This window comes from Aspergillus brunneoviolaceus, assembly GCF_003184695.1.
Source record: "Aspergillus brunneoviolaceus CBS 621.78 unplaced genomic scaffold BO95scaffold_51, whole genome shotgun sequence".
NCBI lineage: Eukaryota > Fungi > Ascomycota > Eurotiomycetes > Eurotiales > Aspergillaceae > Aspergillus > Aspergillus brunneoviolaceus.
Window position 1 is genome coordinate 94,306 of NW_020290781.1, and position 20,644 is coordinate 114,949.

General features: G+C 51.7%; 8 protein-coding genes across 8 annotated transcripts; 2 read left to right on the top strand and 6 right to left on the bottom strand.

Moving 5' to 3' along the window:
• The first annotated feature begins 630 nt into the window (after positions 1 to 630).
• dapB (dipeptidyl aminopeptidase dapB) lies at positions 631 to 4,252 on the top strand. The gene is made up of 3 exons (XM_025586993.1): positions 631 to 3,270; positions 3,329 to 3,598; positions 3,662 to 4,252. The coding sequence occupies exons 1-3, from the start codon at positions 903 to 905 to the stop codon at positions 3,778 to 3,780; spliced, it is 2,757 nt and encodes a 918-aa protein (XP_025440235.1). The 5' UTR covers positions 631 to 902; the 3' UTR covers positions 3,781 to 4,252.
• Positions 4,253 to 4,478: 226 nt separating this feature from the next.
• Positions 4,479 to 5,382, bottom strand: BO95DRAFT_202516 (uncharacterized protein). The gene has a single exon (XM_025581043.1). It carries the CDS (start codon positions 5,168 to 5,170, stop codon positions 4,670 to 4,672), a length of 501 nt encoding a protein of 166 aa, XP_025440236.1. The 5' UTR covers positions 5,171 to 5,382; the 3' UTR covers positions 4,479 to 4,669.
• A 550-nt stretch (positions 5,383 to 5,932) lies between these two features.
• Positions 5,933 to 6,311, bottom strand: BO95DRAFT_202479 (uncharacterized protein). Its single transcript, XM_025581042.1, has one exon. The coding sequence runs from the start codon at positions 6,206 to 6,208 to the stop codon at positions 5,975 to 5,977; it is 234 nt and encodes a 77-aa protein (XP_025440237.1). The 5' UTR covers positions 6,209 to 6,311; the 3' UTR covers positions 5,933 to 5,974.
• A 2,483-nt stretch (positions 6,312 to 8,794) lies between these two features.
• BO95DRAFT_444881 (putative MFS sugar transporter) lies at positions 8,795 to 11,456 on the bottom strand. The gene is made up of 9 exons (XM_025586994.1): positions 11,129 to 11,456; positions 10,855 to 11,054; positions 10,560 to 10,750; positions 10,407 to 10,491; positions 10,157 to 10,350; positions 10,059 to 10,100; positions 9,946 to 10,002; positions 9,493 to 9,877; positions 8,795 to 9,412 (listed from the first exon to the last, which is right to left on the bottom strand). Exons 1-9 carry the CDS (start codon positions 11,211 to 11,213, stop codon positions 9,065 to 9,067), a joined length of 1,587 nt encoding a protein of 528 aa, XP_025440238.1. The 5' UTR covers positions 11,214 to 11,456; the 3' UTR covers positions 8,795 to 9,064.
• Positions 11,457 to 11,884: 428 nt separating this feature from the next.
• BO95DRAFT_202587 (C6 transcription factor) lies at positions 11,885 to 13,748 on the top strand. The gene is made up of 3 exons (XM_025581044.1): positions 11,885 to 12,483; positions 12,573 to 12,945; positions 13,035 to 13,748. Exons 1-3 carry the CDS (start codon positions 11,995 to 11,997, stop codon positions 13,712 to 13,714), a joined length of 1,542 nt encoding a protein of 513 aa, XP_025440239.1. The 5' UTR covers positions 11,885 to 11,994; the 3' UTR covers positions 13,715 to 13,748.
• BO95DRAFT_418068 (uncharacterized protein) lies at positions 13,666 to 15,038 on the bottom strand (the record flags this gene model as incomplete). The annotated part of the gene is made up of 3 exons (XM_025584440.1): positions 13,666 to 14,473; positions 14,528 to 14,900; positions 14,976 to 15,038. The coding sequence occupies 3 exons, from the start codon at positions 15,036 to 15,038 to the stop codon at positions 13,782 to 13,784; spliced, it is 1,128 nt and encodes a 375-aa protein (XP_025440240.1). The 3' UTR covers positions 13,666 to 13,781.
• Positions 15,039 to 16,541: 1,503 nt separating this feature from the next.
• Positions 16,542 to 19,395, bottom strand: BO95DRAFT_202701 (putative phosphoinositide-specific phospholipase C). Its single transcript, XM_025581045.1, has 4 exons — positions 18,781 to 19,395; positions 17,736 to 18,597; positions 17,075 to 17,675; positions 16,542 to 17,019 (listed from the first exon to the last, which is right to left on the bottom strand). Exons 1-4 carry the CDS (start codon positions 19,174 to 19,176, stop codon positions 16,854 to 16,856), a joined length of 2,025 nt encoding a protein of 674 aa, XP_025440241.1. The 5' UTR covers positions 19,177 to 19,395; the 3' UTR covers positions 16,542 to 16,853.
• Positions 19,396 to 19,806: 411 nt separating this feature from the next.
• Positions 19,807 to 20,473, bottom strand: BO95DRAFT_444884 (uncharacterized protein). Its single transcript, XM_025586995.1, has 2 exons — positions 20,334 to 20,473; positions 19,807 to 20,257 (listed from the first exon to the last, which is right to left on the bottom strand). Exons 1-2 carry the CDS (start codon positions 20,438 to 20,440, stop codon positions 20,038 to 20,040), a joined length of 327 nt encoding a protein of 108 aa, XP_025440242.1. The 5' UTR covers positions 20,441 to 20,473; the 3' UTR covers positions 19,807 to 20,037.
• Positions 20,474 to 20,644: the final 171 nt, after the last annotated feature.

Consider the following 20,644-nt stretch of genomic DNA (forward strand, 5'->3'; position numbering starts at 1 on the left):
GATGGCTGCTGAGGTTAGTTAGGGGATGTGACGACACCGTTCTCATATTTGCTGGTTGCACTTAGATACATTGTTGGTGTTTGGTGACTGGTATGGATACAATAGGACCCAGGAAACCTCGTGTACTCTGGGCGTCCTGGCTGATGTCTTGACTGGTTGAGACCTTTGGGCAGGCTTTCACTTGGAAAGCTATTCGCAGGCCATAATAGAATTAAGTCTTAAAGATGCACAAGTTACCGGTCGAAGGATACTCTACTTAGTGACAAAGCTGTAGTGGAGCAGTAGTATAAGAAAATCTACTTTGTGTTGTGGGGAAAATCTGGTCGAATAAGGCACGGCTTCTAGAAATAACATATAACAATCCTCAGGGTAATCTGTTATGTTTGTTATAATAAAGTCAATATCATGTATAATAGAAGAGGAGCACACGCCACCATATTAATCCTATTGTCAGACTGCTAACTTATACATGGTCGATGATTGACCCAAATAGGCTATCAATAACTAGCGGCTGATCGTGTGAATAGTAAATAGCGCAATTGATGCCTCGGGCCGTCCAAGGCTATCCGCTGGAACGATCGGCTTGCCATCCCCCCCCCCTGTTTCGAATCTCCCTCACACTCACACACACTCTCTCCGAACTTCTTTTTTCCAATGTCATAGATTCTGTCTTTCCTGGCTTCTTCAAACCCTCCACTGGCCCAGAGACTTAAGGCCAGCTGAGATCTGTCGTCCATCCCCCGATCGCAACGAATGCCGATCCACCTTCGCCGATAGCGATCCTCCGATCTTATCAGCCTCCTAGCTACCCTAGCCATCTGTCCTGTCCTACGTGCCTCGCACCAACGCATGTGTCTTTCCCACGCCTACTGATTCACCCTTGAATCTCGCGCCCTCCCACCATGGGGACATACGCCGATGATGGTAACACGGAGTTCCTGCCCATGAGCCGCTCGAGGACCGCCTCTCAGTCATCCTCCGATTCGGACCTCTCCGTCGACACCCCGTTCCCCGACGAATCCAAATTCACAACCACCCACCTGAACAATCCCTTAAAGTCCAGCTCAGCCGAAGATGCGAGATATCGAGACGTCGAGGAAGGCGAACCGCAGCCCGATGAGCCATTCCTACCCTCGTCGCAAAAGAAATCGGCTGCATCGACCGGACGCCGGACCTCGCGTATAATCTGGGCACTGGTCATACTGTGTGTGGCAGGTTGGCTCTGGGGGTTGGCGCTGTTCGTGGCGCAGAAGCGGTCCGGCGACCTCGCTGTCTCCGAAGCGCTGCAGTCGCATGATTCCAGCCCCTTTTCGGACAGCACGAGTTCCGGAAAGCCTGTCACGCTGGAGCAGGTGCTCAGAGGTCAATGGCAGCCCATGTCGCACGCCATCTCATGGATCGCGGGGCCCGACGGTGAAGACGGCTTGCTGGTGGAGCGAGGAGAAGGCGAGGGCAAAGCCTACCTGCGCGTGGAAGATATCCGTAACCGCAAGAAGGATGCCCAGAGCCAGGAAAGTCGGGTGCTGATGGAAAAGCCCACGGTGCATGTGGATGGGCGCGATATTTTCCCGGCCATGACATGGCCCAGCCCCGATCTCAAGAAGGTCCTGCTCTTGTCGGACCGTGAGAAGAATTGGAGACATTCGTACACGGGCAACTACTGGATCTTCGACGTCGACACCCAAACGGCGCAGGCGCTGGATCCCAGCGAACCCGATGGACGGGTCCAGCTCGCGGTCTGGTCGCCTGCTTCTGATGCTGTCGTCTTCGCCAGGGGGAACAACCTATATCTGCGGAAGTTGTCGTCAGATAAGGTGGTCCAGATCACGAAGGACGGCGGTGCGGACCTTTTCTACGGTGTGCCTGATTGGGTTTACGAAGAGGAGGTCATCTCCGGCAACAGTGTAACGTGGTGGTCTAGCGGCGGCGAGTACCTCGCTTTCCTTCGCACCAACGAATCCTCCGTGCCTGAATTCCCAGTCCAGTATCACCTCTCGAGACCCTCTGGAAAAGAGCCGCTCCCGGGACTCGAAAATTATCCGGAAGTGAGAGAGATCAAGTATCCCAAGCCCGGCGCCCCCAACCCTGTTGTCAACTTGCAATTTTACGACGTCGAGAAACAACAAGTATTCACAGTTGAAATCCCCGGCGACTTTAGTGATGAGGATCGCATTATCATTGAGGTGGTCTGGGCAGGTGCAGACAAGGTCATTGTGCGCACCACAAACAGAGAGAGTGACGTTCTCAAAGTCTTCCTAGTTGACACCAAATCCCGCAGTGGTAAGCTTGTTCGAACTGAAGACGTTGCAAGCATCGACGGCGGCTGGGTGGAGCCATCCCAGTATACCAGGTTCATTCCCGCTGATCCAAGCAATGGCCGGCCACACGATGGCTACCTCGACACTGTGATTCACAACGGCTACGACCATCTCGCATACTTCGCGCCCCTTGATAACTCCGAGCCAGTCATGCTCACCACAGGTGAATGGGAAGTGGTCGAAGCTCCTGCCGCCGTTGATCCCCACCGAGGCGTCGTCTATTTCATTGCAACAAAAGAAGCTCCCACCCAGCGCCACCTGTATCAAGTGAACTTTGATGGATCCAACCTCAAGGCTCTTACAGATACCTCCAAACCAGGCTACTATGACGTTTCCTTCTCCCAAGGTACCGGATACGCACTGCTCAGTTACAAGGGCCCCTCCATCCCATGGCAGGCAATAGTCAATACCGAGACAGACGAGATCATCCTCGAAGAAACCATCGAGGACAACGCCGGCCTGGCTCGTATGGTCGAGACATACGCCATCCCGACGGAGATCTACCAAAATGTCACCATTGACGGCTTCACGCTCCAGGTCGTCGAACGTCGCCCCCCTCACTTTAACCCGGCCAAGAAACACCCCGTTCTCTTCTATCTCTACGGCGGGCCCGGCTCACAAACAGTCGATCGTAAATTTACCGTCGATTTCCAGGCATACATCGCCTCCAGTCTGGGTTACATAGTCGTCACTGTTGACGGCCGAGGCACGGGCTACATCGGCCGCAAAGCACGATGCATCGTCCGCGGCAACTTAGGCTACTATGAGGCTCACGATCAAATTGCCACGGCCAAGATGTGGGCCCAGAAGACTTATGTTGATGCGACCCGAATGGCGATCTGGGGTTGGAGCTATGGCGGATTCATGACCTTGAAGACCCTCGAGCAAGACGCAGGACAAACATTCCAATACGGAATGGCTGTTGCACCTGTGACCGATTGGAGATTCTACGGTACGTGTCCGAGCCCCAAAGACAAGGTTGACCCTCACATTGACAATGTATCAAATAGATTCTATCTACACTGAACGCTACATGCACACTCCCGAACACAATCCCATGGGATTCGACAATGCCTCTATTTCCGACATGTCTGCGCTCCAGGAAACCGTGCGATTCCTGGTCATGCACGGCTCCTCAGACGACAACGTTCATCTTCAGAATACTCTTGTGTTGGTTGATAAGCTGGACTTGGCTAGTGTTGAGAATTACGATCTGCATGTGTACCCGGATTCGGATCACAACATTGCGTTCCACAATGCGCACACCATGGTCTACGAGCGTAAGTCAACTTCCTTCATTCCGTTTGCGTACCTTCGGGAGGGGATAATAATTCGTCAATTAGGTCTCTCGAGCTGGCTCATCAATGCATTCAATGACGAGTGGCATCGCATCGATCACCCAGTTCCTGATGAGTCGATGTGGAGTAGGGTCAAGCGCTCGTTGCCCATCTTGGCACATTAGCTAGATTACGAGGCTCTCTGTCGGACTGGCGTTCTTTGGTTCATATGATGAGAATTTTATCAAATCTCGTTTTCTTTCTTTGTATATACGTACCGGAATAAATGGGTTCCCTCCAAGCTTCTTTCGTCCGCCGGCGAGACACCCCCTCTTGTGTGGTCACGATCCTTTCGCCATGCTCACTCTAGCAATCACCCGAGGAGGAAAATTCCCTAGAGAAAGAAAAAGCCCACTTTCGGTTCCGGGCCGTCTGCGCTCTAGCGGGATTACCGCCACGGCAGTCAGTCCGGTCCGGTGCCCACCGAGGCCGGAGTGGGACGAGAGACGGGATCGGAGGAGACAAGTTGACCAGTATCGGCATGCCAAGCATGACAGGTGAGGATCCATCCCCTCTGAGATCCAAGATCCCGCCGGAGGTCACGATAGTTTCGATAGAGTGTTGCCTTCGACTGCTAGGATTGGAGGAGAACGCCCCATGCAAGGGCCACACCACCTGCGTGCCGCGCTGCATACGTCGCTTATCATTGCCGGGTGCGATCTTAGCATCTTTGAGGGGAAACTGGAGGTCGTTCGGGTGAGATCTTCTACTAAGTATGGGTACTTCGTGTGTTTCGAGATCTATCCACCCGGATATAACATCCAGTCTATCGTGAATGGCCCGAAGTGAGCAGATGGGGCCCACGCTGACGAGACTGAGATCTGGAGGAAGGGCGACGATGAGTCAGGCTAGTTGCATGAACTTCGTAGAAGGAGAAATGAGAAACTTGGAAGTAGTGAGTTGGAAAGGACTGCCTCAGGCTGCAGACCTCCCTGTCAGGCGCCTTCCCTTACTGAACTAGTCCCCAACCTCAGGAGGTATAGAAAATCCCACGGTATCAACCGTACAACTCCTTTACTGAGCATTCTCACTCACACGCACACACAATCTATCTTCTTCGAACTTGCCACTGGTCTCCCTCAAGGCGCTTGCGTTATATGCTTTTCGATCCTTCACTATCGTACACCGAGAAAAAGAAATACCCTTCCCCATCACCGCCGACTGCTGTCGAGGGATGGATGCCCGAGAAACACCTTCTCTTTGCTGAGAAGCGCTCAGTCTCCCCTCAACTGATAGCGCGCGCCTCATCCACCCGCCCCCAACCGGTGTCACGGACCCATCAATTCCCATTTTCCAATTCAGAAAGTTGAAAACCAGAAGAGACAAGACATGAGAGTTCCCGGAGATCAAGCACGTCGTGATATTTTCCTCCCCCCCCCCCTCCTCGGAAGCGGGTGGCCTCTCTTCTTCTCTCTCTTCTGTTATCCCCGGAAGGTAGAACAAAACGAAAATTCCCGCCAAGAAATGGTATTGAGATCTGAGTGTCAGAAATTGTTCACTGATCTTCGTCCTCATTAGCAGGAAGTTTAATTTTCACGGTTCTCAGGAGGACGCCTCACACTTTGTTCAAATCAGCCGACGGGAGTTCCGCAGATGTGGCAGTTCTTGCCAGGGATGACCCAGACTTCTTTGCCCTGCTTGGCGCAGGTCGGGCAACGCGCTCCTGGCATCTATTTTGAGGGGAATTGGTGTCAGAGATCATGATGCACGAATCATAATCATAAGGCTTTTCTCGGAAAAACTCACAGTCATTGTGATTGATGTGTTGATAGGGTCGAGTTTGCGACAGGCGCGTGACGATGAGAAGATGGTGACTGGAAAAAATATGGTCTCAGGTTTGAGGGCTTAGATGGAAGATATTGAAGGTGAGCTTTCACTGAACAATTGGGTAAGAAAGTGTGCGTGCTTTGCTTGGATAAGTATGTGGTTTGACTGATGAGTATACAGCCCGATGGTAGGTGCCCTGCTGCTCTTTATATACCTCGTTATGGGATGGGCTTATTGGCTTTCTCAAACATCCGTTAGACCAGGAGACACTCTGTGTATCCATCGGGAGATCATCACTCTAGCCCGGACCTGTCGATTGGAGACACGACTAAAATTAAAAATTATGCATCCAAGGTACCAATCTACATGGACCCTGGTGGGCAACAAACATGTCATGTCGGCCGCATTGATTATCCAAGTTACTCGGATCTTCCCGTTCATGTCTTGCATTGCTCAACCCGGCCAATGAGAACATCATTTCGAAGCGATTTCAGCTGGGAACTTGCGATGCGTGATAGATCCATGTTCAGCTATCCCTGATGTGACTAGTGATCATGAGAAGCGCTGGGCAATCAAAAGTTGAAAACAAAAAAGCCAAATCGAAAAATCTCCAGGGAGAGGAAAAAGAAAAGCGCCACCTGTGAAACGCGAAATGGCAACCGTTAATTCATCCAGATAGTGGAAACTCGGTATTCGGTATTCTCCACTCGGACTTGCGACTTGCACTTGTGACTGGTGCGTGACTGGTGCAAATACATTGATATCCCGCTCAACAAATCTATACATAGCTATCAGAACCCAGCGATACTGGGTGTTTGCAATCCAGAATGAGCTTCAGATGCTTGACCGCCTATGACTGACAGTGTATAGGTCACACTTCATCTAATTCGATGTTCGGAGCTAGCGAGTTGAGAGACTTGGCGCCGATTGCGATGAATTGATGGCACAGCTGGGCAGCAGTTTTGTACTGTATTCCAATGGATGTCCGAGTATCACCAACCGTAACTGACGTGCTCAAAGTCCTTCCTGAAACGTCTAATGAACAATCGCTCCTCCGCAACGGCCACACTCACACTGCCCAAATCTGATTGATACTCTCGATGCGTTGCTGAACGGTGAGCGGCAGAAAGCGTCGTGGCTGAAAACCTCATCAAGCTAGGTCAGATTTACCGGGTTTGTCAGGCAAGACATGGGGTTTGCGACACCTGGTCCCACAATGGAGGGCCTGGCTTCGCTAACTGCGCCTAACCCAAGGAATGCCGAGTAGGATGAAGTTCGGTGCTTCACATTGAGCTATCTCTCCTCTGTGCCTGGATAGCGCATTCGACAAGTGATGTTACCAGAGTCAGCTATTATTGCTGTTTGCTTGCTCATTGTCTTTGTCGTCATTCAGCCCCTGCGATTTGTTACTGCAAACCAGAATTAATCGACGGGATCGCGGGTAGATGGGCCAATGATCGAAACGGATCAGCTACATTGGACAACCAGTTTCTTGGGACGAGAGGGAAACCTGGATATTGCTCAGTTCTATACACTATCATGGCAGTAAGAACGCATAGGGGTGCATCTCCAAAGGCCCGCCCTCCTTTGTTGTTGTTGGCGGTCTCAACGCTCGTCTATCATTTTCTTTGTTTGATGTCCCCACTCGGGCTTTCTCCTATCTCCCTTTATTTATTAACCATTTTTGTTCTTCTATTTCTTCTTTCTTGTTTTGCCTTCTTGGCTACCCAGTCCGATCCTGTTTCCAATTGCGACCGAGAGATATTGGTATGGAGTGAAGGAGCCCGAGAAGACCGATCTTATGCCATCCATGTCTTGCATCCCGCCGACGATGCTTCGCTGGTGGAGCGTTGACAAGTGAAAGTGAACCTTATCGCAACCGGGGAATCTCGCATTCTCGCACTCCACAGCAGGTTCTGATCGGTCTCTCTCTCTTAAATCTCAGCCATTGGTCTCAAAAAGCTGCGTGACCGGTGCTACGCAGCTCCGGTGTTACTAGTACCACTTATCTGGCGCAGCACCTTCGATTGCAATCGGATACATAAACTGTGGGGCCGTTGAACTTATTCGCTTGCCCCATCGGATGACAGGAGATCGTCGATCGAGGATGTTTGTTGTGCCTTAATCCTGTTTTTTTTTTTCTCACCCTTACGCGAACGGCACAGGCAGCTAGACAGTTCACAAAGGGCGCTGGAGATTGAGTCTTTCAAGCAGTCCATTTGCTTGATTGAATTGGTCGACTCCCGCAACTAGTGCAGAGTTGCCTGTCACACTAAGTCGGCAAACCCCAATACCAGCCCCCTCAACCCCAAAAGCGGCACTTCTGATATTGGTCAAATCTGACCTGTCACTTTTTGTTTTATGTTGTTCTCTTTCTCTCCGCACACCCCTCTCGGTTTTTTCCCAACTCTCCAGTCAAAGACTGAGAACGGGTTGCTTTTGCTCCCCTTCCCAGAAGGATTGTCCACTCTTGCCTCAATCAATCTTACCCCTCCTCCTAATCTTTCTTGCTCGAGGTCTATCGCTCCTCTTTTTGAGTTCCCTCGTATTTGATCGCGCACGCAAAGTTTCATCATCTACACCCCCCCCGTTGACCCCTCCCCCTCTCTCTCCCCCGCGCAAACGGAGGGAAAATGGACTAAATTTGCTGTGATTTCTCAATCTTCCATCAACCAGCACATCTCGATCACCTCTTCACGATTCAAACACAGTAGTGCGGAAGCAGCGACAACTGCAGCCAATCCGAGGCTGGCATTCCACACCTTGGAGGGGCGCCACACCGCAAGTTTAACCATGAAAGACACTGCATTTAACCTTCCGTACTCGATGCAGAATCTCCCCAAGTGCCCGCAGCTCTGGTCATTCTTCACTCTGTGAATCACGGTTGAGCCCCGGAAGGGGGTTTGGTGGGGAGTATTCTTTTCTTTTCTTTTTTCTTTCCTTGGCGGCACTTTATGATTGATGGACAGTGTATCTTGCATATGCCTGCAAGCGCTTGACGTTCTCAATATGCATGCCAATTTACATCATAAAGAGCCGTCTACTTGTGTTGTCCCAGATCAGAGAACAGCTCACTTCATCCGTCCCCTTCCTGTGGGGAACGGCTGCCATGCGCATTTACACTGCAGTTGTCACTTCTTTGTTTGGCATCTGACACTTCAGGCATGATCATGTAGGGATTGGTCAAGAGGTGGGATACAGATCACAGTAGAGCCTACCAGCAGCTTGCTCTCCGAGTCATTGCGCTTTCTGGGCATGTCGCACCGCGAGGCACAACTCGTTTGACCCCTACACAAGGAACCTGACTGGATAATCTTCGGCATGTGGCTTGCGCCCAATGGCCATGTGCGGTTATAGTACCCTACTTTCTCGGTGTATCTCGGGAGAAAACGCCATCTGGAAGGCTGTATACCTAGCTTATCGTCTATTGGCAGGGGTTGATCACCGCACTATCATCGCTGATGCGCCACCCCGAACAATTCCTTTGTAGCCCCAATGTTACCATGCCTGCAGTCGCTACTAGTGATAGTGATTAGGTATAACCCCGGTCGCAAGCGCATGGTCAGCAAAGCAGCACTGGCGTAGCCCCTGTCACCTTCAACACATCACAGAAAGAGAGTTACCCCCGTTGTGCATCTCCTTCTAGCCGCGTGCATCTTCGATATGCTCATCGGAGACCCTCGACGTGATGCTCTCATGGCCCTTTTCTTTGCCGGGCTGGACAACCTGGCTCACCTGGGAGACGACAACGTGCGATGGCGCGGTCCGGTGTCTCTTCCTCTCCTTCACAAGCTCCTTGGACGCTTGCACCGCGCTCTTGTCCGGATTGGTGAACAAGTAATCTATTTCTTCAAGGGTAAAGTTGGCTGTCTCGGGATAGCAGAAGTAGATCAGCGGGACAAAGGCCAAGTTCGTACACATGAAGATGAGGTAGGCTTTCCACTGCAGGCGATTGATAATGATCGGCGTAATCATGACGACGAAGAAGTTCTTTCATCCAGCACCACCATCAGTATGGATTTCGGGGGCCCGCATCGTGGGTTGCTAATTTGGAGAAAAATGTGACTTACCCAAATCCAGTTGGACGAGATCCCGATAGCCGTGCCCTTCGCGCGCGCATGCAGAGGCAAGATCTCCGGAACATAGCACCATGGGATGCAGTTGACGGAGGCACCGAAGATGAGCATGTAGAGGAAGAAGAAAGCCACCGCCGCGGACGAGGTCGCGTGCTCGTTGGCGTGGCCTTTGAAGCTGAGCAGGACGGACACCATCATCATGCAAATCCCCAGGCCGAATGAGCCCCAAATCATGGGCGCTCGGCGACCGACCCGGTCGACGAAGAAGGTCGGGAATATACTGCCCACCACGAACATGATCTGGACACAGCCTCCCAGGATCATGGAGAGGTTCTTGCTGAGGCCGACGTTGCTGTTCAGCACGGTGGGGATGAAATAGCTGAGGACTTTTGTTAGCCTGGGAAATCTGCGAACTCGAGACCTGGGGATGTGTGGATTAGATCATACACGACGAGATTGATGCCGCCGACTTGGTTCATGAATTGCATCCCGTAGGCAAGAAGACTTGTGACCGGCGGATTAGATTACACACCGGTAATTTTGAAGGAGATCAGACTTACACTCGATGGCCTGTTGAGACCTTGTCATGTTTGAGGATGTTTCTGTAAGGGTTAGCAGGGTGCCGCCCCCGCCCCGAATCGTGTCTACGAGAACATACCTCCACTGGAACTCACCATGCTGCGTCTCCACGGCAAGGGCTTCCAGAATCTCCGCCTGCTCGGCAAGGATCTTCGGGTCATCTTTCGGACGACCGTAAACATCACTGAGGATTTGCAGTGCTTCGTCGCGACGACCTTCCTTGTAGCAGTATCTCGGAGACTCGGGCAACCCGAACACGAGGATTACCACCACCTTATCCGAGCGTCAGTCTTGCGTCTCGGTCCCTGAATGAGAACAGGATCACTCACAAACGCAAAGAGCATCTGGCATGCAATAGGAAGTCTCCAAGCGACTTGACCGCCGACGAATCCCATACCATAGTCGAAGAAGTAACTGCATGTAGCCTTAGCATGAAGAAAGAATAGCCTGCAATGGCCCCCGGTCAAAGCGACTTGACTTACCTGATGACAATTCCCACACCCACTAAGAGGGGTTCGCTGCAGACAAGCCGCCCGCGCTTGTTGGCCTCACATAGTTCTGCCTGGTACATGGGCACTGTGGATGTCTCGATCCCAGTGCCAATGCCCGTGACAAAGCGACCGATCATCAGATGCGGTACTGAGAAGGCGGAGCATTGCAGAGTAGCTCCAATCTGTCGGGAGGTTAATCGACCATCATCATCTTCATCAGCTCATGAGCGATTCCCGCCCCATGGATGAAGGAGACACTCCGGGACCGGAACGAGAGCCTACTTACTATGACCCAGACCATAGCAAACCACATTGCTCTGCGTCTTCCCAGCCGTTCTGCCAGCATGAAGTTGACGAGACAGCCGGCAAAGCAGCCCAGGTTGTAAATGGAGACAATGATGCCTGTGAGGCTGTCATTGGGATGATTCATGGTGTCGAGGAAGTCATCGTTCTCCACGATCCCGGAGAAGACACCCTGATCGTAACCTGGAGGAGAAGATAGGTGAGTTAGAAGTCCGGCTAAGCTGCTGCTGTTGAAACTGACGAGTCTCTTGACTTACCAAAGAGGATGAAGGCCATTCCACAGGCTGCCCAGATGGCGGCTTGCAGGGTGAAGCCTGTCCCAAACATATTGATCTGCACCATTTTGCTCCTGTATTGCTTGCAATTATATGTAAATGTTCACAAGACATCGCGTCTGATCGCGTGTGAGGTGAGTGGCTGAATGCAAGGTATATATGTACTAGCCGCCATGGAAGGGAACACCCAGTGGCGTTTTGCTACCAGCCATTTGGACCAGCATGTTAGGCGATTAACCTAGCAAGAGACCGATCTATCCCGCTCTATGGAGAGCAATTGATCTCGTCATCGATGGCTGGTAAGTCGGACGAGAGAAGCCAAGAAGACGGAAGTAACATCGATCATCCATGATGATTCGAGCCGAGATAGAAGAGTCGGTCACGGGATGTCCCGATCGGGCAAGGGGAGGCTACGGCAACCGAATGTTACCCCGGAGTGCTGCTTCAACCCCGCAATAGGACTAAACTCATCCCACAACTGTCCATGGGGGATCTGCGCTTTGGCTGACATTCCTGTCCATGTTACCTTGCGGAAGCCCAGTTCCTGATGAGAAGAACGGAAACAATTGGTGAATGTCTGAAAATCTGGGGAAAGCGAAAGCCACAAACAGCAGGTTTCCACTTCCATACCCCGCGCTGTCGATCGCACTAGAGCCGAGGTGGCCCTTTCGAGATCGGTTGTCTACCAAGGAACTTGGAAGAGAACGAACCCCTCCCAGGTTGCGTCGCAGTCTGTCTCCAGCTCAGCAGAAGCAGCAGCCTTCTCGTCTCCTGTTACATCCCTTATCGCTTGTCTAGCATGATCTAGATTGGAAAATCGGCTCCGAACCAAGGAAACCAAGGAAAGGATGGACAAGCGACCCATGCCGGTCGACCAAGCCATTGAGCCCACCCCAAAGCGGCAGCGTCTCGATGATGCTCAGCATAAGCAATCCCAGCCGCCAGAGATAGAGATCGGTCTCGGCCCCTTGATAGCTCACAATCTCACCGATCGTCCCTGCAACCCTGACGGCGCCAATCTGCACAGTTCTCCCAATTCGGGTGGTGATTGCGGCTCATTCCAATCGCCGGCGGCTGGCAGCTGGACGCAAGATGGCTTCTCACAAGACCCGGACTTTCTGGCGTCCCAGGAAGAACTGCGATGTTTCCTTTTTTCCCTAGCCAATTCGGCGGTTCCGACCCGGGCATCTAGCCCAGACGCGGCCGGAAGTGGGGACCACCTGGAACAATTGTCCCAACCCCTACCCAAGGACAGTAGGGATTCATGGCATGCTCCATTGTCTGAGGGAAGGCATATACAGTACCTCAAGAATTATGTTACTGAAGTGGCGCCATGGGTATGTCGATCTTTTTTTTGCCCTTTGATCACGCGCACTAGCTTAGCTGAGAGCTGGCCATGCTGATAACGTATTGATCAAATCTGTAGCTGGACATGTTCGACTCACAATGCACCTTCCGCCATCAGATCCCTGCTCTTGCCCAAGAATTCCCGGCTCTTTCTTATGCCATACTTGCTCTCTCAGCAAGGCAGATCGAACGTAAGAATGGCGTTCGGAATTGGTATGATAGTCTTGAACTGTACCAGGAGGCGATTCGGCGGTTGAGTCCACTTCTCCAGGTGCGCGACACGAAGGTTGTCGCAGCTTGCGTGCTTCTTTGCTGCTTGGAGATGATGTCGGCTCGGGCACAAGATTGGCGCCGTCACCTGGAGGGATGCGCCGCGTTATTCAGTGCGTTTGGTATCCACGGCTTCAGCCAGGGAGTTTTACAGGCGGTTTTCTGGTGTTATGCGAGGATGGGTGAGTCTGTCTATTTATTGCGACTGGAGCTCTCCGTGGTAGAGCAGTCATACTCCGCCGAAAGAAAACTTTTTAATGACTTGTGTCAGACCTCTGCGGTGCACTCATTTCTGATGGCACGCAAACTACACTCCTACATCCTTGCAAGTGGTTGCCTCCAGGCTGTCAAGACGAGGATGCATATCGACTTTTCCAGAGTGTCAAATCCCCGGACATGCACGCGAATTACGCAGTCTATCTGTGTATGAAGGCGACACAACTTGTTTCGGATCGCACAAAATTCGTCGAGTTGGGCGAAGACAATGGCTGTACTACCGAAGAGTTCCAGACCCGTTGGCTTCTGCTCTGGAACGGCCTCCAGTGCTGGCTGTCGGAGCGGCCAGACGAGTTGCTTCCAGTTCAGACTGTCAGCCGCAAGCCTTTCCCTCATATCTTGTTTGTCCACTGGGCTGCAATATCATCAAATCAACTTTATCACACTGCATGTATATTGCTGTTGAAAGTGCTGCCGAAGGGTGTACGGCTGCCGCGATCACCGGCCCTCTTTCCGCTATGGCATGCACGCCGAATCTGTGGTATCTCGCTGGCCAATCCACATCAAGGATGTCTGAACAATTCAATCCAGCCATTGTGGATTGCAGGTCAGCTCTTCAGTCACAGATCGGAACACAAAGAGATCATCAATCTGATCCGAGGTATCGAGGCTGAAACTGGCTGGGGAACATGTTGGCGGATCCGCGATTTGGAATCTGCTTGGGGCTGCCGATAACGTTTGCATGATGGAGCACCATGTCTATGATATCTTGCCAGGTACATCACACTACAGGCGAAGCACGTCAGACGCCATCCAGAAACGACCAGTCCTGCTGAAGATCGCTCAGATACTGGCCTATATTCCACCCAGTGTTTGAGTAGATTCGCTCAAAGCCCTGCAGAATTGCATTCTGCTGGGATTCGTGTGTCATAGTCCGCGCAGAAACGAGGAAGGAGGCGACCAGACAAGGATCCCAGCAGTCACGGCAGTCATTGTTTAGTGCAATGCCGCAAATTCGCTGAGAATGCCAGAGAGGAGAGAGATATCGAGCCTGTGGGTTGAGGAGCGCGGTGCGTGGCTTGCATTGCAGAAGCAAGAGCGCAGCGGTGTGATAGAGCTGGTTGCAGTATGCACCCACTCCATTAGCAAAGACTACCAGAGGAAACCCGCTTCCTGTATTTGAGATATGGTCATCGCCCTCTAGCTCAACCAATGGGCGAAACTCTTGTGGCCGTGAAGCATACCACCGGTCGAGTTCATCGAACGCTTGGAGCCAACTGTCCAGGATCTGATGGCAACCAGGAAAGTTGCGTGGGCTGTGTTGTTCATGGCATACCATCAATGCTTTTCCAAAGAGCCAAAGAAGGACACGTGCATAAAGCGAGACTCTTTCATGAGTATCATGGGTACGTGACAGCAGTTCCAGGTTTGGCACAGGGCCGGAGGGAATTGGGATCTGAAGGGCCGTGTCATTCGCAAGCGCTACACTCAAGTCTATCTAGTATTAGCAAAATCATCCTTTGAGGGAACTTAGCACATCGGACAAACCTAGTCTGAGAAACATCCAATAAATAGATGATTCGATGTTCAAGAGCAAAGAATGTTCAAGCAGAGGCTCTAGCAAGCAGAGGTTGTCATTCTGCAAAGTGCTCCAACCGTGAGAAAGGTCGGACACTAAGAAATGCAACCTCTCTAGAATTGATAAAAGTGCCGTCTCCGTGAGTTCAGAAGCAAGCTCAGACCTAAGGTGTATAGGTCTGAGTAAAGGTCTTCCACGATTGAGTGCATTAGGCTGTTGGTGATTCTGGTGAAGGATAGATGCTTCCGATAGCGTCAGCAACGTCGACAAGATCTGCTCAGAGCGTGTCGCCATTTGAGTGACTATGATCCCAAAAGGATGTTTCAGGTCGCAGATATCTAGCTGTGACATCTCATGAGTTAGCCACGGAATTGCCTCTGCCTTCACCGACCGATAGTAGCAAATAGGTATATTTACCCAGGGAGCGACAAAATACCGATAATGACGCAAAAGTTCCAACTTCCGCTCCTCATCATCCATGATCGAAGGCGATGAACCCAGCCCAATCATCTGCGACATCCCAACAGCGACAGAGTCCTCGCGCCGTCGTGCCAGGATGCCAGTGTCTGCTTGGTTGGCTGAAGTGGCCGTCATGATGGGTGAAGAGCCCGCGATCGGCTCCGGTGTCTCGAGGTAGGAGATATCATGAACCAGCGCAAGCTGATCAGTGGCGTTTATACTCGAGCCCAGCGCAAGAAGCCCCTGAACAGCCGACGTATCCCTGTCACTAAAGAAGCCGTGGCCGCTCCCGAGCAATACCTCGTCTTCAATCAAGGGCCCATCTTCATGATGTTGACGGTCATCACCGGCGCTATCTGCTGGACCCTCTACCCGTAGAGGACTTGCATCTTCTCCACCCAAGTCCGACTGGACGTCCCCTCCCTCTTGCTTCTCCTGAGCTCGCTCATGACGAGTACCCGCCGACCGGGTACCAAAGGAAGAAGAAGAATCCAACTCCAACTCCTCTTCCTCCTCACCAACAGTATTTCCATCTACCCCATTTAAGGCCAGAGGATCCTCTTCAATGAACTAGAAACATGAGTATTAGTAAACACACACGAGTCTTTATTGGAGATTCCCAACAGAAACAAACAACACATCCCATCTAACAAGAACCGGGATGAAAGAAAGCCCCTCAACCATAAAACGCCCAAAAACCAAAATCAAAACGCACCCGCAAAGTCTGAAACCGTCTCTTCGTCGACCTCAGAGTCCGGAGTTCCTTCGCAGGCACCGTGTACGTATTCTTCGAGAGAAAAGTGACTTGCATCCCATAGCTGCAAACGAAATTCTTGTCCACGCAGTTCTGGCAGCGGGGTTTGCCTTCATCGCCTGTTTGTGTTTCCCGGAGAGAGACAAAATGTTAGCAGGGAGTCACTGCAAACGTCAAGAAGTTCAGAAATGATTGCATTAATTTGTTCCCAATTAGGCTTCCATAAGGATGGTGGTAGTAGGTAGGTGCCTAGAAAGAAAAGATAGGAAGAAGTGGGACACAAACTCACACTTGCGCCGTCGCGTGCGACATCGCAAACACCCGGTTCTGCATCTGGTAAATTTAGGCGGCGTGGGTGTCGCTTTGGTTGCTGCTGCTGCTGCTGCTGCTGCATCTGCCATGGAGACGGTTGGTTGGTTGTCAGGAGGGTACACCCTTTTGAGGTGCTGAGAATCTGGATAAATCGCTGGGCAGGAGCTGTGTAGATTTCCACCGATTCGGGTGCAGAATAGGAACAGGGAAGGGACCGTTGGATGGGGAGGAGAGGTAATCAATGAATCCAGTAGGCCTAAGCGCGGGGTAGAAAACAAACCCCCCGACTGCCGGCCGCGGGCGGCGCTTCGAGTTTCCATTTCGAGATTTACCCCAGCTTTTCCAAGTTCGCCCCAGTTCGCAAGCCGATCGGTCGGCCGGGACCACGTCATAATTGAGATGCGGTTGCAACGACACACTACACTTAGAGCTCATACGATGTTCACGTCTGCCTTTATCCTGACTGCATTGGAGAAATAACTAGCTTGTATAGTGATTAGACAGCCTAAAAGAAGGAACACCTTTGTCGCAGTGCACGGTCTCAAGCTACGCAGGAGAAAAGACTCCAAAGGGACAACCTGATCATGATCTATTTACCTCCCCTTCAAGCCAATTCTATCTCATGGAAAGCAAAAGTTGATGAATTACCAGTGTCTTCCAACTTATATCATGCAGCGCTTCGCGTGCGACCTGCTGTCAACGCGTGAGCATGGGTATAATCTCAATTCACATTCTTAACTTCGACCCGAGATGACTGTAAACTGATAGGATCAAGTCATGGTCTTCGTGATTCGGACCAGCAGAGCACCACCAGTATCCACTCCCGCGCGGTCATATATATGAACAAAACGGTAGCCATGCTGAAGTCTGCTGAGTCGTATGCACGCCCACCCAGCAAGCGAATCACGGAAGAACTCGTCATCCTTGATTTTGAACCTATCCCATGATCAGCATACAACGTCCGAAAGAACGGTCGTCAGAGAGCACATACCTGACAAAACTAAGATCCTCAACGACGTTGGGTATGGGAGGGAACTCGATCTTTTGGCCCTCGAAATCCGGATTCGACCCCGTTGCACTTTTGGTGGTTCGCTTGTAGCCGGCTTTTTCGGAGTCTGATTCATCATCGCTTGCGGAGTCGCCAGAGTCATCATCTGGAGTATCAAGATGAAGGATACAAGACACATAGGGGTGGAACTTCTTTTCGCTTGTCTGGCCTGGCGGCAGTGGCAGGTTTTGGCCGGCGATAAATTCAATGGACAGGTTGAGTTGTCGTCGTTGGACGATGATCGAGTCCGCGTCAGAGCTTCGATACCCGGGGGGCTTGAGCGCCCAGCCGTGCTCGCCTGCGAACATCCCGTGATTGAGCATCATTCCCTTGTCGAGATTCTGCCAATTCAATGCTACCATCTGGGCGCCGCGCCGCCAGAAGAAACCGGGGTCCATATTGGAGGACCCTAGACGAAGCCCTTTGGGGTATACGCGCATGAAGAAGTGGCGGTTGTGCTCGAATAGCGCATTAGGGTCCTTGATATGTGCCTCTCGTACTGCATTCTCCGAGAGAGAAAATACGTGACTTGGCACTTTGGCCTCTGTGGTGTTTCAAAGTGAATAACAATTCATGGAAAGCAAGTGGATCAATCTTAACATACCTGGCTGCTTAAAGCCCTTGAAGTGGAAACCTTTGGTGAAAACGGCCAGCTTGCTCAGAGCATGCACGATCTTCGACGGTTTGTGGGGAGCCGAAGCAGGGGCTTCAGGCGTCTCAGGAGATGTGCTCGCGGGGCCTAGTGGTGTGCCTTGCTGTTTGAGCGTCTGAACATGCTTCAGATATACTTGCTTCTCCTCTTCTTCCGGGTCCTCGTGCTTGTCCACGCTGTCTGGGGCAACGTATTTCACCTTGATGAGAATTTTCCGCTTCAGCTCCTCCAGGGGCGGCGGCGTCTTGGTCGCTTCAATCTCAGGCGTCACTTCGATCAACATCCCCTTCCACGCCTCTTCCATAATCTCCACCATGGTGTGCTGCTGTTCATGACAGGCATGCACCTCAAGACTCACAATCACCGGCAGGTCGCTGGTCACAAACGCGCTATCGCGGATGGCGTAGCATACATCTCGAAAACTGGCCTCCTTGGTGAGGGTGTGGCCGTGGAGGACGCGCGGCTCTGGACGTGCCGGAACCTGAGCTGTTTCTTCGGGTGGCATTTCCGTCGTTGGAGGCTTGCTTCCAGACGACGACGATCGATGATGACCCAAGAAGCCCTCTAACTTGCCGACTTCTTCGGAAATCGCGTGAAGACGCGGGTGGCTCTCGGTCGCTTTTCTGAGTCTCTCCATCTTCGACTTGCGACGGCGAGGCAACTGGGGCCTAGCGGCGCTTTCATCAGAGCTCGAGTCATCGCTACTACTGCTGCTGCTACTGCTGCTACTGGTGTCTTCGTCCTGCGAGCTCTCGGAGCTGCCCTTCCCGTCCCAGATGTCAATCTCGACACATCTTCCTCCGCGAAGCAATACCTAAGACAAATCAGCTGTCTGCTTTTCTTTCGCGTCAAGGCAGAGTCGCTTGGTATCGATGATGGCTCAACGTAAGATGGAACATCGTGCGAATACATTTATACAGTATTGACGCGAGTTCCCCTCTTACAGTTGGCTTTTGAACGCAACGAAAAGAATGACCGGTCCAAAGGGGCAACGTACATTGGTATAGGCACTCGCATCCGAGTCGCTATAAAGCTGATTGCCTGTCAAGTACGTATTATGACTGGAGGAGATATAGTAGTCTGTGATTGGAGCTGAGAGATCAGGCCGATCGACCGGCTTCAAGGCAGAAGCCGCGGGACTCGCCATGTAAGCATAGAATGCTGGCAAGGATGCCAGGGGATTTGCGCCTTCCTTGTCACTTGCATCTCGCGTGCGAGTCTCCTGTTGAATCTCCGTGACAAAGTCTGGCTGGGACAATGAAGTCAACGAGCTGTAGATTTTGTCCAGGTATGTGAGGACCGGAGGTGAGAAGGTGGGTTTGGTCTCCGGTTTGGCCACGGGCTGCGATGAGTCCAGAGTGACATTGCTGGTCTGTTCTGTGATTCCGACCATCCCTGTCTTTCCGTTGTGTTGTCCTTGTTGTCCCAGCCTAGATTGTAGCCTGGTCCACACCGACTGGTTGTGATGCTTGCGGGCCGTGGTTGAAGGTGGGGGAGGGTTCAAGAGCACTCGGATCGGAATGAGCCAAAAATAGCCGGCCGTGTGTAGAACGCGGGGGGAGGCTCAGGACAGCGGAATCAATGAAATGGAAGATACAACTGAGGAGAAACCAAGTAGCAGGAATTGCTGGGAGTAAGGCTGGTGGAAGAAAGTTCCGACTTGTTGTTTTTTTTTGGGTGTTGTCCGTGAGAGTTTTGGTTCTCCACGTGAAGTGGAGACGAGTTGTTTCAACCTTCAAAACTAACTTTTGTTAACTGGCCTTATAAGGATAAGGCTACTACTAGCTCTTCCTTTGCATTTTTTTCACCCCAACTTTTCTGAGGATGCGGTATGACTGATGTTGCTAATGACGTCTACTTTGACTTCCAAGCCGAAGCAGCAAAGAGAGCAGACAATCAGGCATCCGGAGTGCTGCAAGGCTGCCTGTCCAAATGCAATACCTTTCGAGGTGGGTGCGGGGCATTTTTCAGCACTGACGCTTTCTTTCTGCCTTGTCTTGCAGGCAAAAAGACTGCCCAGATCGATATGATCTGTCTGCTGCATGATCCAGCCAGAATATCTCTCCTTCTCTTTTCTGCCGAATTCTACGCATTCCTCAAGCAGTTCAGGGTAGGAGTCCACGATGCCAGCAGTGGTGCAAAGTAAAGTAGCGGTGAAGAATCAATCACGGGGTGACTCCCGACGGGTCGGTGGCAGGTCGCATTGAAGTCGCAAAAGACGATACAGTAGATGGATGGATCATGACTTCCACACTCATTCTCCAATAACATACTCACATCCCACTGGTCCAATCCACACCTCATGTACTTTTCCCGCCGGCACATCTAACCTCGCGCCCACGCCGCACGTCTCCTTCTTGACCTCTCCTCCATGGATCGCAGCATTATCCTCCGGGTACGTGATGGTCAGACTCCCTTGGCGGATCAGATGGGTCGTCAACCCAGAGTGCGAATGAGGCGGGTAGTGCGCATTGCTGGATGACGGTTTTCATCAGCGGATCGCATATTCAGCATATCGGACTTGTGTCGTCGCTGGTAGGGTAGACATACCTCCCATCTGTCCAGGTGAAGACATGGCTAAATCCCCAATCCCGGACCATGCGCTCGGATTCTTTGCGGCTGCCGATGGGGTAGGTCTCAAGCTCGGGTGCAGTCATTGTGCGCTGAAACCTCTTCTTCTCCCTTGTACTCCGTCCAAGAGGGTCGTGTTTGGAGGTAGGTTTGATCTCTCCTTCGAGTTGCAATAAGAGCGGGGAAGACGATCGATGGCAATGACGTCGTTGCGGTCTCGCATCACGTGGTTTTTTTTGTCTTGACAAATCAGATCGAGACAAGAATGATCCTTTTAGTCCACTGATGTA

Coding starts and splice junctions, on each gene's coding strand:
- BO95DRAFT_202701 (XM_025581045.1), bottom strand. CDS start 19,176: ATGGTCGGAATCACAGAACAGACCAGCAATGTCACTCTGGACTCATCG. Junction 17,676..17,735: donor CAAGGGCTTTAAGCAGCCAG/GTATGTTAAGAT, acceptor GAAACACCACAG/AGGCCAAAGTGCCAAGTCAC. Junction 17,020..17,074: donor GAGGATCTTAGTTTTGTCAG/GTATGTGCTCTC, acceptor ATCATGGGATAG/GTTCAAAATCAAGGATGACG.
- BO95DRAFT_444881 (XM_025586994.1), bottom strand. CDS start 11,213: ATGGTGCAGATCAATATGTTTGGGACAGGCTTCACCCTGCAAGCCGCC. Junction 10,751..10,854: donor TTGCTATGGTCTGGGTCATA/GTAAGTAGGCTC, acceptor ACCTCCCGACAG/ATTGGAGCTACTCTGCAATG. Junction 10,351..10,406: donor GCCAGATGCTCTTTGCGTTT/GTGAGTGATCCT, acceptor CGCTCGGATAAG/GTGGTGGTAATCCTCGTGTT.
- BO95DRAFT_202587 (XM_025581044.1), top strand. CDS start 11,995: ATGGACAAGCGACCCATGCCGGTCGACCAAGCCATTGAGCCCACCCCA. Junction 12,484..12,572: donor TTACTGAAGTGGCGCCATGG/GTATGTCGATCT, acceptor TCAAATCTGTAG/CTGGACATGTTCGACTCACA. Junction 12,946..13,034: donor CTGGTGTTATGCGAGGATGG/GTGAGTCTGTCT, acceptor GACTTGTGTCAG/ACCTCTGCGGTGCACTCATT.
- BO95DRAFT_202516 (XM_025581043.1), bottom strand. CDS start 5,170: ATGAGGACGAAGATCAGTGAACAATTTCTGACACTCAGATCTCAATAC.
- BO95DRAFT_202479 (XM_025581042.1), bottom strand. CDS start 6,208: ATGTATAGATTTGTTGAGCGGGATATCAATGTATTTGCACCAGTCACG.
- BO95DRAFT_444884 (XM_025586995.1), bottom strand. CDS start 20,440: ATGACTGCACCCGAGCTTGAGACCTACCCCATCGGCAGCCGCAAAGAA. Junction 20,258..20,333: donor TTCACCTGGACAGATGGGAG/GTATGTCTACCC, acceptor ACCGTCATCCAG/CAATGCGCACTACCCGCCTC.
- dapB (XM_025586993.1), top strand. CDS start 903: ATGGGGACATACGCCGATGATGGTAACACGGAGTTCCTGCCCATGAGC. Junction 3,271..3,328: donor GACCGATTGGAGATTCTACG/GTACGTGTCCGA, acceptor TGTATCAAATAG/ATTCTATCTACACTGAACGC. Junction 3,599..3,661: donor GCACACCATGGTCTACGAGC/GTAAGTCAACTT, acceptor TTCGTCAATTAG/GTCTCTCGAGCTGGCTCATC.